The sequence below is a fragment of the Bombus pyrosoma genome, linkage group LG2, assembly GCF_014825855.1.
Source record: "Bombus pyrosoma isolate SC7728 linkage group LG2, ASM1482585v1, whole genome shotgun sequence".
Lineage (NCBI taxonomy): Eukaryota > Metazoa > Arthropoda > Insecta > Hymenoptera > Apidae > Bombus > Bombus pyrosoma.
Genome location: NC_057771.1, coordinates 13,232,314 through 13,247,936, shown reverse-complemented (window position 1 = coordinate 13,247,936; position 15,623 = coordinate 13,232,314). Strand labels below are relative to the sequence as shown.

The following is a 15,623-nucleotide window of genomic DNA, read 5'->3' as shown; positions in this document are numbered from 1 at the left end:
CAATGGCTCTTCTTACGGTTCGCTGATCCTTGACTGACAGCATCCCAGGCAGGCGGCACGTTCGTTCTAGGTGCGGTCCTGTCAACCTCGGATGACAGCCGACAGAGCAAGTGTTATTGTTCAGTCGGATTTTCGGGCCACGGGGATGATTCAGCCACCGTTCACGCGGACACGCTCGATGCATTTAATTAATTTGATAATTGGGCGCCGCGCTTAAGCACGCGGCGCCTGGAACAGAGAGGAATGTAAATCTATGGGGCGATTTATGACGCTGCGCTTGCAAGAGATTTTTGTTATTTTATTGCCATGGTTAGGACTGCGAATGTTTATGCATTTTAATATTTTTAGGGGTGCAGCTCGAGAGATGTAACGTTAAGAGTGATTTGTTTCATCAACTAAATATCGTAATAAACGCTTTATCTTGAGTATTTTGTATACTTTTGCGTGGTAAGATGCATTTTATACTTTACGTTTTTGAAATAATAAGCGGATAAACATTCGCAGTCTAGCTGTGGTATTAGCGGAGAAAGAAAGGAAATAAAGTTTCGTTTAAATACGAGGCGCTTGGAACGGGGACGTCTAGCTTATGGGACAATTTATAAGAGAAAGATTGTGCCAGATTTTTATTACTTCTTTGTGATGGTATTTTTGAAAACAAAGACAAAAGGGAATTTTAAACGTACATTATTATACTATAATTAGTAGTTAGGTGCAAGGCTCGCAACATGCTAAAATTGTATTATGAAAAACGATCTATATTCTGATTTACCGTCGAATAGAAATTTAGCAGCTTTACAAAGATAATCCCTGTTGTAGTCCCGCAATTTCATGATCTAATTAAAAATACACTTGCAGAATTCTATAATATAACAAATACTTTGTTAAAAAGGTATTGTATTGAACAGTAATTAGATTTCGTTAGAGTATTCTCTGGGTTTTCTGAACAGAAGCAGACATAGAGAAGAGTCTGTTTTGCTATGAACCATTCGATAATAAAATAGAACTGTTAGGAAAATTGCAAAGAAGGGAAAATGGGAACTTCATTTTTCTGTCGAAAACGTGGATCTGGAATATCGAAATTTTAGGATGATAATCAAAAGTTGAAAGGATTTGTTAAATTCTCATATTTGCAGCGTAACGCGAGTTCTAAATTACGCAACGCAGAGGGCCCTTTTGCTAGAGGGAATTTCGCAAGAATTTCTTTGCCTCTTATCGAGTAAGCAAGCTGCTTTCCTTCGGAGACCCGATGTTCCACCGAGCATGAAATAAGTGTACACACGCGGAGGAAAGGGACGATAAAGCGAATTTCGAAGGGAACAAGACACGAAGGAAGCGGTCGTTCTCGAAAACGCGGATCCTCCCCGTCCAATCGAATCCGCAGATAAAAAGAATCTGTCCCCGTTGTAAAACCATAAAGGTGTAATCGTGATCGTACAAGGGAAAGGAAGTAAAGAAAACAGCGCGATATATGTTCGCCATTTGTGCAGACAGGATTTACAACTTTGCGCAACAGTGCAAACAGAATGACGTTTAACGCTCGTTATTTAAACAGGATGGATATCTTTGATGTTCGTCGCAGGAAATTGGCACGAAAATTTACCGAGAAATTGCGCTTCGATATCGATTACGAGATTAACTGTCGATTCGTTTTTTGGTTATTACATTACCAGTATCGTATACTGCCAAGAAAACGTTTTAAAGTTATTACTTATTACTGAAGACTACACGGGGAAAATATGATTCCATTTTTGATTTTATGACTTTTTATCGGTTGTTGGGAAAAAAAGCATTTCAATATGAAATAGTTGAGAAGACTTATAACCTGATAAATTGGAGGGTATAAAACTTGTAAAAATAGATGACATACACTATGTATACTGTTTTCTAATTTATACAAACACATATTTAATTCCACAACGAAGTACAAAGATAGTTTTGATATGAAAGTGGTTAACAATAAATCGGATCTTAAAATTATTCTATAGAAGACAAGAAATGTGACTTATCATATTTTTCATCCTTGTGTTCTTCGTTTATTTTGTAAGAATCTAAGTTCCATTTCTCTAATCATATTCATAAAAATCTGAATTCCTGGCAATATCAATAATTACCAATGCATCTCCCGTCCTATTTCTCTAAATTCCTCTAAACTTAAAGTCGTAGTTTTCGTAGACTTCAACGAAATTCACTCACTTTTCCAATTTCACCACGAAATATGTTACTTCTCTTGACTTTCCCAATTTCACGAAAAAGTGGAATTTCTAACCACTTTCCACCGTTTCATCAAAAAAATGGCATTTCTGCTCGCCTTTCCCAATTTCATCAGGAGACGTGGATTACTGGGTCATCAATTTCCGCGGAACCATTCACCAAAAACCTGACGACAAACGTGTACTAAAGTACACTCGCCTTGCGGCTTCTTTTCTAATTAATGCGCGACTAGCGTCAATCATTGACCTCTGTGCCTCGCACGGAATAAAATATTCGACCACGCGTCGTGCCGAGGCACAATGCAGGAAGTGCTCGGTAGCGTGGCGCATCCCGTTGCACAAAAGCCGCGTGCAACCGGTGCAGTTGCTCTCCCTTTTACCCTCTTCTTGCTATATCCTTCTCCCTCTTCGAAAGCTAAACAGAGAGACGCCCCGGCGGCGCGTTTCTCCCGCTAATGAATTCCTCTTTATGCCAGCGAGTAATTGGTACCTCGCATTATTCTCAATCAGCGAGGCTGTCCTCGCGACGTAGTAAGGATCGCGAGCTGGGGAGCGACTGGATCGAAAGAACCACCGTTTCGTAGCAGAGAATGAGAGAGTCGAAGAGGAGACACCGCGAATGATAGGGACAAAGGAAAGCAGAAATGCAGTGAAAAAAACAGGGAAACGTGGAAAGACGCTGTGAAAGTTAAGGAAAGAGGGAGGAAAGGAGGAAACTCTACACGAGAGTTAAGGGAAAAAGGAGGAGAGGAAACGATGTGAAAGGGTCGAGAGTGAAAAAGAAAGAGAAAAAATATACGGGGTGATCCATGTAACTGTTTCAAAGCGTAACTTTATTCTTAATGTGGTTTAAGACATAATACGCTACTCTTGTACTTATGCTGGTTAACGAAAGTATTCAGAATACTTACAGTGCATAAAGAAGTTTAAAACCGAAACTTGCGTGGAATTGTACAAGTGGAATTTGTGTTAGACATTGTTTTCTGTGCCAAACCCATATGTCTATTATAGGACATACATAATTATATTATACATTCATTCCTCTCGTCAATTGTAATCCAAGTTTATTAAAATTATAGCGTCTTTTTCCGTTTTATTCTTTAAATTTTCTTCTGGTTATCACTGTACCGTAGAAAGATTTTATGAAAACATGTACGTTATACGAAACTCTTGGAAATTTTATTATCGCTGTAATAAGCTAAAAATATCACGATTATGTTAGTAAAATTTGAAATCAATCTGTAAATATATATATAAAATAGTATTATTTATTGAACGGCAGGAGGGTTCGATCTACAGAAAAAAATATTCACTTTACCATTTAAGAAGTAACACAATTATTGTTGTAAAGAATCTACAATCCTACAAATGTTGCAGTCTTTCAAACGTTCGTCTTCTTCCTTTGAAATTTTTCTTTAAGTGCGTTAATAACGGAGTTACGACTGAAACAATTCTGTAGACCACCCTGTAGAGAGTAGTGAAAGAGGGAGAGCGAATGGAGGAGAAGAAACGCGGGAAAACCACACAGAAAAGTGCATCAGCGGAGGAAGAGATTCGCTGATTTACGAGCGGCAGTTGCTGGGAGGGCATTAATATTCGTGACGGAATATTAAACCGCGAGCGTCAATGGGCAGAGCTTCAAAGAGATTTTCCGGCCGCACAGGGAAAAGTCGAGAGATAGAAGGCGGGTGGCAGATCAACGTTCCTGCAAGATTATGAGATTCTCGTTAAGTGCCACGTGTAAAGAGTTCTTTCATACGCAGCCTCGACCCTGCCTGCATCGTCGTTCTCTCCTCGTCGTTATCCACGATAACGTTCGAGTTCGTAAAAAATAAATCGTCGCATAAAACGACACAGAGAGATATATCGATTTATCGTTGGTTTTATTTTTCACGTCGGAATTTTTTGGACGGTCAGAGACATGTGAAGGTATGGGTTTTTCACGCGATGGATTTTATATCTTGCCGGAGATATCGCGGATATTTATTCCATAATTCGGTTGGTTCAACATTTCCCTGCGAATTCGGTTAGATCGGGGGGGGGGGAGGGTCGAAATTAATTCGAGCATTTTTCGACGCTGTCCCTCTTGATAACGTTTTATTACGTGTCACGCGATATTGCGCTTTTTATTATTGTTTCCTTTCCACGGGCTGATGAATAGAAAGCGTGACGGAAAATAATTTTGCTTGCTGAGTGGAAAATTCGATTCGATGACGAGACTAATTGCACGTGAAATGGAAAATGAATGCATTACGATCCATTCGATCTGCAAAATATATTATGAGCCGATATCAAACTATAACAACCAAATCGATCCTCTTTTATCAAATATACTTAATTATAGGGAAATGGCCAAGCAGGCCATAGAAAAAACAACTCGACTATTTACAATCTACAGAGAAATTCTATAACATATTGATTATACAGTAATGAACTAGTTGCTATTTATACAAAATCTTACAGCGTACTGTTTACGCTCATTGTCATAATTTTTCTGTCTGATCCTAATTCGCTAACCGGTACCTGTATTCATTAATTAACTAGCATTGTTAAATCATGGGACGATTTCAACAGGAGAAAAACTCTTCGCTAAACATCAATTACTTATCGCAGAAGCAAGAATTCCATCGTGAAACGTCGAAATCTCGCCTGGAGCGTTGCAACGTCCCGGATTCGAACAAGGACATTAATGAGATAAGGCCGTTAGAGAGGGTGGTCCTGGTAATAATGAGGAACATTTTTATAACGAGGATCACCATCGCGAAATCATCTCCTGGGAAAAAAGGGAGAAAACGGAAGAAGGCTGCAGCACGACATTTCTCTATCCAACATCATCCTCCATTCTCCGTCGTCGTCGTCGTCGTCGTCGTCGACGTCGTCGTTGTCGCGGGGAGACTTAATTATCTAATTAATTAACCTCAATCAGAACGATGAGTAATTTCTCGGTTCGCTGGCGCCTTTGCCAACGTCGAGACTTTCTTGTCACGCCGACTGTGGCCCCGAATTACGGATGAGTTCACGGCAAATCGATTATGTCCCGATGCTATTGCCCGCCTCTATTTAGGCGCAGCATCCACAGGATCCACAATCCTCCGGCGTTATCCTGTTTTCCCTGGCCGACCAATTTGCTCCTGCCAAGCCAGCCCTCATCCCACCGATCCGTTCTCTATATCTGTTCGCCTTTATCTTCGCCTCTTACACGCCGATCGCGCGATAACTCGCTCGTGAAACGACCAGACGACGCGAGTTTGTTTTACCGGGGGTTCTCTCGCCTGAAAATTGCGTTTGCACCCCGTGCAACGTTCTCGACATGCTCTGTTCCAAAGGAAGGCAACCCGCTGGAACGAATCTTTGCCAGAGTTTATCAAAGTTAAAATATTATAAATTTTGAGGGGATTTTTATTCGAAGAAATAATAGATTGTAGTTTGGGTATAAAATTAATATCTATAAATAGAGTCAGGGGAGGAAATTAAAAATTGCAAAATAGGAAAAGGGAATTTTATAACAGTTCGTAAATAAAACTTCATAAATTGGAAAGAAGAGAAAAATGATTACGTTACCAACGTCATATTTTTAAATGTATTTTACAATACAGCATAAGTCGTATGACGTATCGTGAGCATAGATTGCAATAAGTAAAAAGGAGGTCATTTATTTTCTGAGAAATTCAACACTGACTTAGGAGAAAGAAGAAGGACATAATAAATCACTTCAATTTCGGAGATCGAAACAGACAAGCGTTATACGAAAATTGTTTGTTAATATATAGCCTTGTGAACAATAAAAATCCGATCTACAGTTTAAAGAATCAACTTCCAGGACGTAGAACGACGTCATAAAGATCTCTGAAAATTTTTCCCACAAATATTAATTTCATCAACTGCTTACCATCTTCATAATCGAAACGCACAGTCGCTAATAAGAGCAGCCAGATCCAATCCCCAATTCTAAATCGTTCAACCCAATCAGCCACCCTCTTCGAAATAACAACACCGCCCCGAAGATGCTCGAATTCCTACTGGCAACCATAGTCCAGGATCCGCTGCCGACAAAAGCGATCCACCCCCTTGGTATCAGTGTAACTGACGTTTTTGACGCGTCAAGTGGATCCAGCCACGGCTAGAGTTTCGTTTAACACACACAGGCACGCCAAACTGAGACACTCGTCGATCCATATCGGCTACTGTTTTACATAAACATCGGCTCGTCAGCGACAGGGGCGGAAATCGCAAGCGGAAGGGTGGCAAAAGGGGAACGGTGATTCGTCTAAGTGATCTCAAGTGTTTTCGCAGTTGACTCGCGGCGTGTTTGCACGGTGAACGAAGCTTTTTAAGGTTGGTTTAACCCTGGCCCCGGGCCCCATTTTCGGAGCTAACTTCGTATTTAGTTAGTCAACCCCGAGGCCGCGAGGCGCGATGGGAAACGACAAGTGGCGTCTTCCCTCTTCGAACGGTAGACGATTGTCGTGCCATCGCCACCGTCTTTCATGTGCTAATTCCTGTTTATTTAATCGAATGCTGACGTCGATCGCCCCGGGATTAATTTCTAATATGCTTTAACGTGACCCGACTAGATTGTTTGGACAAACGCGTTTGTCTAGCGTTTAGGTGGACGAGAGATTTGTTGCCCTTGTGGATGATCTCTTTTTAAGGATGGAGAAGCGTGGAGATCGTACGAAAGTGGGAAATACGAGAGAAAGGATAAGACCATTTTTGTTAAGTTGCTGACTTTTATGTCACTCGATGACTAGTTTAAATATTACGGTTGAAGAAGGAAATAATATGACAGATTCGAAGATATATGTAAGCCTCGTAAGAAGAGATGATAAATCCACGATGTTTTGTATTAGGTATTAATTCTTATGTTACGTAGATTGATATGAAACTGTATAATTAACGTTATTACTCACGGTTTCTTTTATTTTATATTTTTCCTTCGCTTCTTTCAGTATCATTCTAGCGTTTTTGTTCGAACACGAATACTGGTGAATTGGTCGACGAAGAATCGATATCGTAGCGACGCTTCTTGTTTGCGAAACGATGCGAGACAGATCGCGCGAGCGAACTGTCGCAGCGTATTGAATTTTTTACCACGCTTTGTTCGATGTCGCGTTCCCTGCTAAATTATAGTTTTGTTTGGGCTGTTTCGTTCGCGCGAAACGGTGATCCTTGACCGAGACGATTCACAGTGCGACATTTGAATGAGCATTCGCGACACAAATAGAGATTCGTTAGCCACGTTCGCACAACAGGTTCACACCTCCGTATACCATGTTTGCACGTTTTCAGCCAACATTCTTGTGTTCCACAGTGTGTTATCTGAATGAGAATTCAGGACAAAGGTAAAAAAATTCATACAATGTGGAGTTTTCCTGAAACTTGATACCTTCTCGATATCATCCCTGTATGATGTAGAGTGAACGAATGAGCTAATTTTCAAGAGATTAGATCGTAATGGAGAAACGATTTTTACTAATCCTCCATCGACTTTGGGATTAGGTTATTTAAATTATTATAATTATTTATGTGAAATTATAATTGACATTTATATTGTCTACAGACTGACGATATCATCGAATAATAAGATCAAAATCGAACAATCATTATTCCGATTTTTGTTCACTTCGTGACACGCTGTGCGATTGTGAGATTTAACTGCGCGCGTTAATTCCGTTCACTCGGTCTTTTTAATCCGATTGATGGACCTCGTTTAAATTTCACTATTTGATTAAAGTTATTCGAAAACACTAAATAACAAATAAGATTATTTGAAATATCTCGAAACATTCGATCAGCTCAATTCTTATGATTCCTTTGGAAGAATTTTAGGTGAATGTTAGATGATCGTTGCTGCCTTGCAATGTCATATCATATAATATTGAAATATTACAGATAATATTTATTTAAGAGTCCTCTACAAGTTTACAAAACTGAAATTTAAATCCCACACAACCTTTGTTGGTTTAAATATCGAATCTATGATCGATACCGCGAATATAACTTCTTCGTTGAAAGTCAAGGGGTAAAAATGAAATTTCTGCCATATAGCAACGTAGATAATTACTCTTCTTCCATTCTTCGCTTTGTATCGTTATGATATTAATTAGCTTCGAAGCAAGCATTTTAATTGTTTCCGTTTAAACATCTCCATCATGGTGCTTTACATTACAAGCAGATATCGTGTTCTACATTAAACAAACATTAAACCAATTAAAACGCAAGCCCACACGTTATAAATCAATAAACGTGTTCATAATATTCATTCACCGTGCTCGCGCTCTTCATTATCGATATTACGCTCACACGTCCTTTCAAAACGCGTTTCGATTCTTCTTTCACCCCTCAACCACCCCGTATCACGATACAGACGTTGTAAAATTAGTGATATTAAGCGGATCGTTCGAATAAATTCTCGTTGCTGACGCATTAAAATTATCGTATTTCGGTGATTCTTTCATCAGACGGTGGAAAATTACACGCAAACACGGGGAAAGCATTTGTATTATTAATGCAGAATTCGACGATAATTTCGAGGCCGCGGTTTCGAGATCGAACCTCGTGAAATTGCGAAGGCTGACTCGCTAAAAGCACTTGGACGCCACGCACCAATTAGCATCTTCGTAAATTACTGGCGAATTACTTTACGAGCTGATTGTGATAAAATCGCTGGGACACGTCTCATTTCGAGTCGACTCGCTTAACGAATGATAACAAGGAATTACGCGACCAAGCTTAACTATCTCTATTAAACATGTACATATACGTTCTCAAATCGAATATCTAATTATTTACTAATTAGGAAATAAGATCATGTAAACGCGAAAGTCTTGCACTTCCTTTTCTCTTTCTATTTTTTTTTTTTCTATTTCTTCCTATTTCTTCCTGTTCTCTGTTTTCCCCTCATTAATTTCCTTCGACAGCTGCCGCTGTCGCAGCTTATTATCGGCGGCATTGTCAACATGGCTGGTGCATCATTATATCACGAATCGACCAAGCGATAACGCGACGATTGCGAAATTAAGTCAGCCATTGAAGCTGCCGTGAACAGGGTTTAATAATACGCGATTATCGGTGGATCACTCCTTTGGCCAACGGGTACAAGTAAATTATGTCCCCTGTTAATTAATGACACCCCCAATAATGTGTTATTAGTTTCTTTATCGAATTTGGTTTAATCGATACCTTAATTGAAATTTAGTCCGTTATGGCGTTCGTTGGGTGTAAAATTTCACTTTAATTATACATTTAATGCTTTTGCTCGAGCGTATGTTTGTGGAGATTTTCTTTTAGAATTGAATATTACGTTGTTGTTTGGGCGATGGTAATTATCGTAAACGATCGATACCGTTCTTTGTGGCTAGATCTAATTGAATTCGAATCTTGATAGCGATATAAAAATTATAAAAAAATAGCATGACTCACCGGTGGTTCACGTTATCGCATAAAATGAAGCTGTTGCGAACCACCAGTGAGTCACGCCACACGTTGGTCGCGCTAGTTTATGCTGTGAAATGAGCGTTAATACAGAATAATTCGTTTTGAAATAACATACGTCGCACGTGCGAATTAATTAACATTATTACTCTAATGCTTCGTTCTTGAATTAATAGATAAACTGGCAATCACGAGATTTAGACAGAGCGTAATTTTGTTCCTTTAATAACAGCAAAGCCAGGTGAATGCCTTTTCGATTTGAAGCAATCTATCAAATGTTACTTTCCAATTTTAGCAAAGAGAATGTAATTCTTTGAAAAAGGATAAGAATATAAAATACCATACAATATCTTCTCGTTCTTTGAACGTTTGCTTTCGAAACTATATCAGAATTTATTTTTAGATACCATAAATCAAACACTCAAAAGATATAAAGCAACAGGAGAAAATAGAACAAGATAGAATACTTACGAATATAAAATACTATCTTTGCTTGTTAAACTATGCTTTACTATTTTCAAATGTCATAAATATTCGATTACTCGACAGTCGATTATTCAATCGTTACTCGATTCAGAACGTCCGTGATATAACATCTGGCAGATTTTCGTCTCTCGTTTATCGAAGAGACGCGTCTCGTGCCGAGTATTTCTCTATCGACGATATTTTTCATCCATCGTGAGGAATTTTCAAAATCCATAGCAATTCCGTCTAATGGATTACATTCGCGGGGATGTTCTTACAAAAGCAGAGCTACTTCTCCCGGCTGGCAAAGTCCTACCCGATTCTAAAGCTCGTTGATGTATACGATCGTCAAGTAAAGACCGTGAAAATCGCGAGACATCGCGTGATTTCTTCTGACTTCCGTTTCTTATTGCGCCACAGTCGTTCATACGGGTGTACGTGTTGGACAACGTCTACGTTTGCGTTCTGGTGCACATACTCTTTTACGTTGCTCTGTGGTACGCCACTACGGTAAGTAAAACTGTAAATTTTGCTCAGAAAATTTAGGACAAATTTTGTCAACATTTGGAGGTAATCCAAAATTACCGTACAACAAATTTTCCGCTGTCGTATTATACTTCGATATTTCTCTTATAATTTCTCTCCATAAAGCTTGAAGAATTCAGATCAAACATTATAATTGTTCAAATTTATCAATCTTTTTCGAAAACTATAATAATCTATCGACAATTTTAACCGAATCGCCGATAATCTAAAGCAATTAATTACAGTGATTGATGTGACTGTGATGAATTTTTTTAAACGCTTCTATTACCTTTGAAAAGATTTGTGTCAACATTCCTAGACTTCTTATTTAGTAATTTCGTGTCACGCTAATTCTAGAAATCTATAATTTCAATTACATTATTAATTATTTAATTAATTAGTTAGTGTTTAGGAGGTTTAATTTGTTTCTTAATTGTAGGTGATAAGAAAAATGGAGAAGGCGAACAAGGAGATGCTAAAAATCGTGGAGGAGAACAGAACGGTGCGTCGACTGATTGATAACAATAGAAATTCAATCGTATCGATTTCTCGTTTAAACGATTGTTGCAGAGACTGGAAGACGTAGCGGCGTTGAAAGATAAGAAAACGGAATACGACGAGGCGGTGGTTAAAGTGGTCAGTGTTTAGAAGAAACTTTCAGTTCTTTCAAAAAACACAGTAAACAATAAATACGTGAATCTCATTAAACACTTTCAGAAAGAAGCGCAGAGATTAACATCGCAGGATCTGGAAGACGAGGTAACTGAAAGTTCAACCGTCTCGTTAATGTTATAAATAGGACTGAAGATTTTCATCTTTTTACTCTGCGTTATTTATAATTCTGCCTGTAACAACTTAATTCTATAATTAGTAAAATCATAGGTGCATGTGAACAAAGTATTTTCAATTACAAAAAAGGGGTAGTTTCCATTGTGATTTCCAGCAAGTAACTTGCAACCTTCGAATTTTTATTCTTCGATCTCGTTCTCGTTTCGATACACAAAAATCTGACGATTTGAAAAAGAATCACAACGTAACATAATCTTTCATACTATCTTAAAGCTTACGAAACTTTTTAATTACAAAAAAAAAAAAACAAAATTAGTTGCAAAATAATCTCAAAGACGAAGCAACGATAGAATGAAGTTTCCAAAACTCCTTAGTCCCATAAGATTCATTTACTTTATCAAATCTCAACAAAATTATTATAATTCAGATGCAACGTCTGAGCACGGAGCTGATCAACGCAGAGGACAAGCTACTGGAACTGGAGAAAGTGGTGAAGAAAGTATCGAAAAAATATCTCTTCTATGTGAAACATAACACTGAAATTCCTTCTATAGCGAAATTCTCCGATTGTCGTTAATTCGTAGTTAATTTTCAGTACATATCCAGCGGAGAATCGTGCAAGAGTTCTGCGGGCGACGTCGCTGACCGAGAAAACGAACGCGCGGGGCCGTGTTTCGGCGAAGGACGAACGGTCTCGCTCGAGAATCTCAAGGTACGTTTCAATTAAACTGTGTGCACCGATTTTCCCTACGTGACGGTGTTCTGTAATTGTCAAGAAAATGAAGACGGGGAGGGCGGTTTACCTCTTACTACCGGTTGCGTCAGTCGTTGTAACAGCTTGGGCCAGCGTTCCGAAACCGCCAGCAAAACGGAGACGAACAGATTGTTCAGGAATTCTGTTAGGGAACTCGCGACCACCGGGACGCGACGTGTAAAGTTATTTCGGTGTCTGGCGAACGAAATTGGGGAAAACCATAGGACTCTCGGTTAGTTAAGACGCATTCAACGGAATAGTCGAGGCTTTCGAACCTCGTGGAAGAGTTAATGCTGACGCCGATAGGATTGTCGTCGTATTATTGTTAGGATTATTGTGTGTCTTGATTACGTAATGTATCGATAGATCGCTTGGATAATGGACTGCGGTAATCCTTTATTGATAATAATTAGTCTGTGGATGTTTATACAAATTTGCGGTACTAGGAATACAATCGAAGAAATTGAATGTAAATAGAGGTTTGCTTCATCCCTTAAATGTTATGAGTATCCTGCTTTGTATGTTTTGCAGACCTTTGCTAATTTCAAACACAAGCATAGTGTTTACACTGACATTATCTTGTTATAAAAAATACTTTCCGTTCCTCTTCGATTACTTTATTATTCTACTTATATTACTTCGATAGATTAAATTAGGTATAATAAGAACTAGAGAAATTAGCGTCAATGATTGAAGAAAAGTATTATTGTTGTATTGCGTATAGATATTCTACAATTGTAAATAGTTGGAGGCCATTCAAAACCGACAGGCGAGAATTAAATAAATATACACAAAAATGTTAATTAGAAATAGCATTTATTTGAATTTTGAACAACTTGGTAAAATTATTTGCATGTTTTTTACTGTAAAGAAATTTAAAGAAAGATTTCGTTGTATTCTATATAAATTAATTTCCTTCTTTAATGATCGTCTTTAAGTTCTATAAAAAGAGTGTGCTCTCTAGAGAGAATATAAAAAAAGAAACTCCTATTTCTATTTTTACATTTCTTGTAAATGGATGAACACCTGCAATCTGTTTAGTAATAATTATAGCGTATAAGAGGCTTGTTATTAATCGAATATCGAATTAACATTAATGAAAATTAATAGAAATATGTTTGACATTGTGTTGAAGATACTCGAACCGTCATTTCCACCGCCGCAGCCACCGGAACCTCCACCTAGGAAGTATGGGATCTTTGTCTCTCGACCTCCTGGCCAACGTCGTCCACCTCCCGCGGCAACAGCTGCGACTGCACCCCCAAAAATCGGACACAAGTAACTACGCATCCGTGGAAGCTCCCGAGGAATCCACGATTTATCACCGTAAGCGCTATTTTACCCATTCTGTAATCTTTTTCTTATATAGAATTTATATTTCTCGTTAAATAAAAACGTTTCTAAATATTGCAATTAACGTTACAAAGAAAACTTAGTCTTAAGTTATGTCCGTGGTAAGATTTAATTTTTATATTACGTCCACGAAATATTAGATGCACAACATTTTTTATTTTATATTATTTTTATATTAATTCATTTTTTAGTAGTAGAATAAAATGGATCAAACGTAATTCAATAAAATAATATAAAACAAAAAATGTTGTGCATCTACTACTTCCTTATAAAACGAAAGGAACTTTTGGGACAACTTAATATTTCGTAATTTGCCGTCAAATTAGATAATTATTGTCTTAAACGACAGCTAATTTACCCGAATTACTAATTTCTATAAAAAGGAGAGAGTAAAATACCACCGATTTACTTTCTCTTTTCCCTACTAGCAAAACGAATAGACGAAGTATCGGCTGGCGACATAATCGAGATTACCATAACTATTTCGAATATTTTATAAATTACTGACAGAAATTATGAGTTTATGTACACGAACGTAAATCATAGGAATTTGCATACATGTGTAGCAAGTTGCATACGTTATCTTAGACACGACTTTTCGGATATTTTTTCATGTCGAATGGGACTTTTACGATTCTTGATGATTTCAGAGCCTGATAAATTCATGTGGAGTGCTGGAGATCGTCGACGAGACGATAGACGAAGAAAACGATCAGGAAAATTCGCTAGTAGTGGCATTTCGGCGCGTTTTAATGTGAAAAAATTGCACGACGAATCTCTGAAGAATGTGACACCTTTTACCAGATCGTTGTTGGGTCTCGTTACAATTTTTACGCAGAAAAAATCTTAAATATACTGCTTACAAGTAGACTATATAATATATTTCTTAAATATACCAGTTACAAGTAATTGCAATAAATTGAATAATATATAGGAAATATTACACACTTTCTACTTTATATTTATCTTCTTCATACATAATTATATTACATATATAAAATATTGCTTGCCCTTTTCTATGAAATTGACTCGTTGGGATTAAGCATCTCTAATATCATGAACATTTGTAACTTGTACCCACTCTTATTAACTCCGGATACAGAAAAACTGCGTATCCGAATAACGAGACTTTCTCATTTATAACACTTACCGCTAACAACAAATTACATAAGTAAACCGAACGAATATAAGTACGTAATATATCCGCGAGCTAACATAAACTTCTTACCGCGACAACAGCTCGGTGCTTATTCAACGAAATTGCAGTTTTCTGCCAAGTCATTCAACTATTCATCAGCATACACTGAATATTTACTTCGTGCATATCGTTAATCGTAATTTGCAAAATTAATAACCACGTTTACGTCGAATACTAGTGTCAAGGAAAAACAATATTCGTATTACACGATCATACACTGTAGATTATCAGACTTTTTCTCACGCGACTATAGCAGTTACGAAATACTCTGACGTCTTTACAGACGTGTGTCAGAGTGCAACGCGTACACGATGACTCTGTGGGAAAGTGAAATTAAAAATAGAATCTAGTTTCAATGCATATTGCGTAGAAAAGTGGTAATTAAAGCAAAATCAATTAACCGAACTTGAACGAATTTATGAAAATTTATTATTATGGAAATTTATAAAGTAATGCAAACGTATCTATATGGACTTCGAAGATAGTGCGTGACTGATCTTTTGTCTGATCTGGACGTGCACGTATCATTGCCCTTGGGCAAACTGGTTTACTCGAAGAAAAATTCTTTTTGTTCTACGTACGCAGGATATATCGTGGAACTGGAAAATACATTTATTCAGGATTGTGAGAGCAAGCATCGTATTACATGTGCAGAACTGTTGTTGAAAAATAATTTCTCCATATAAATGTTTATTTCGTTGTGTATCAAGATGTTGAAGAATGAGAAGAAAATTTTAATGCTGTTAATGTTAACAAAACAATAACACATTTGATACCTGTATTTAACAAAATATTATTTGTTACTAACGAAGCAAACTGAAATTATTAAGTGATATAAATAAAACTGTTTCAAAGAAAATTCCATGTCCTACTTTTCCAGTATCGTATATCGTAG

General features: G+C 37.6%; 2 protein-coding genes across 2 annotated transcripts in view; one reads left to right on the top strand and one right to left on the bottom strand.

The window, feature by feature from the left end:
• LOC122575485 overlaps nucleotides 1-15,623 on the bottom strand; it is a 195,951-nt gene that overhangs the window by 84,549 nt on the left and 95,779 nt on the right. The gene's annotated exons all lie outside the window — the stretch shown is intronic.
• Nucleotides 10,292-15,587, top strand: LOC122575556. Its single transcript, XM_043744637.1, has 9 exons — nucleotides 10,292-10,461; nucleotides 10,530-10,619; nucleotides 11,074-11,136; nucleotides 11,205-11,270; nucleotides 11,352-11,393; nucleotides 11,851-11,922; nucleotides 12,008-12,135; nucleotides 13,313-13,503; nucleotides 14,181-15,587. The coding sequence occupies exons 1-9, from the start codon at nucleotides 10,378-10,380 to the stop codon at nucleotides 14,378-14,380; spliced, it is 936 nt and encodes a 311-aa protein (XP_043600572.1). The 5' UTR covers nucleotides 10,292-10,377; the 3' UTR covers nucleotides 14,381-15,587.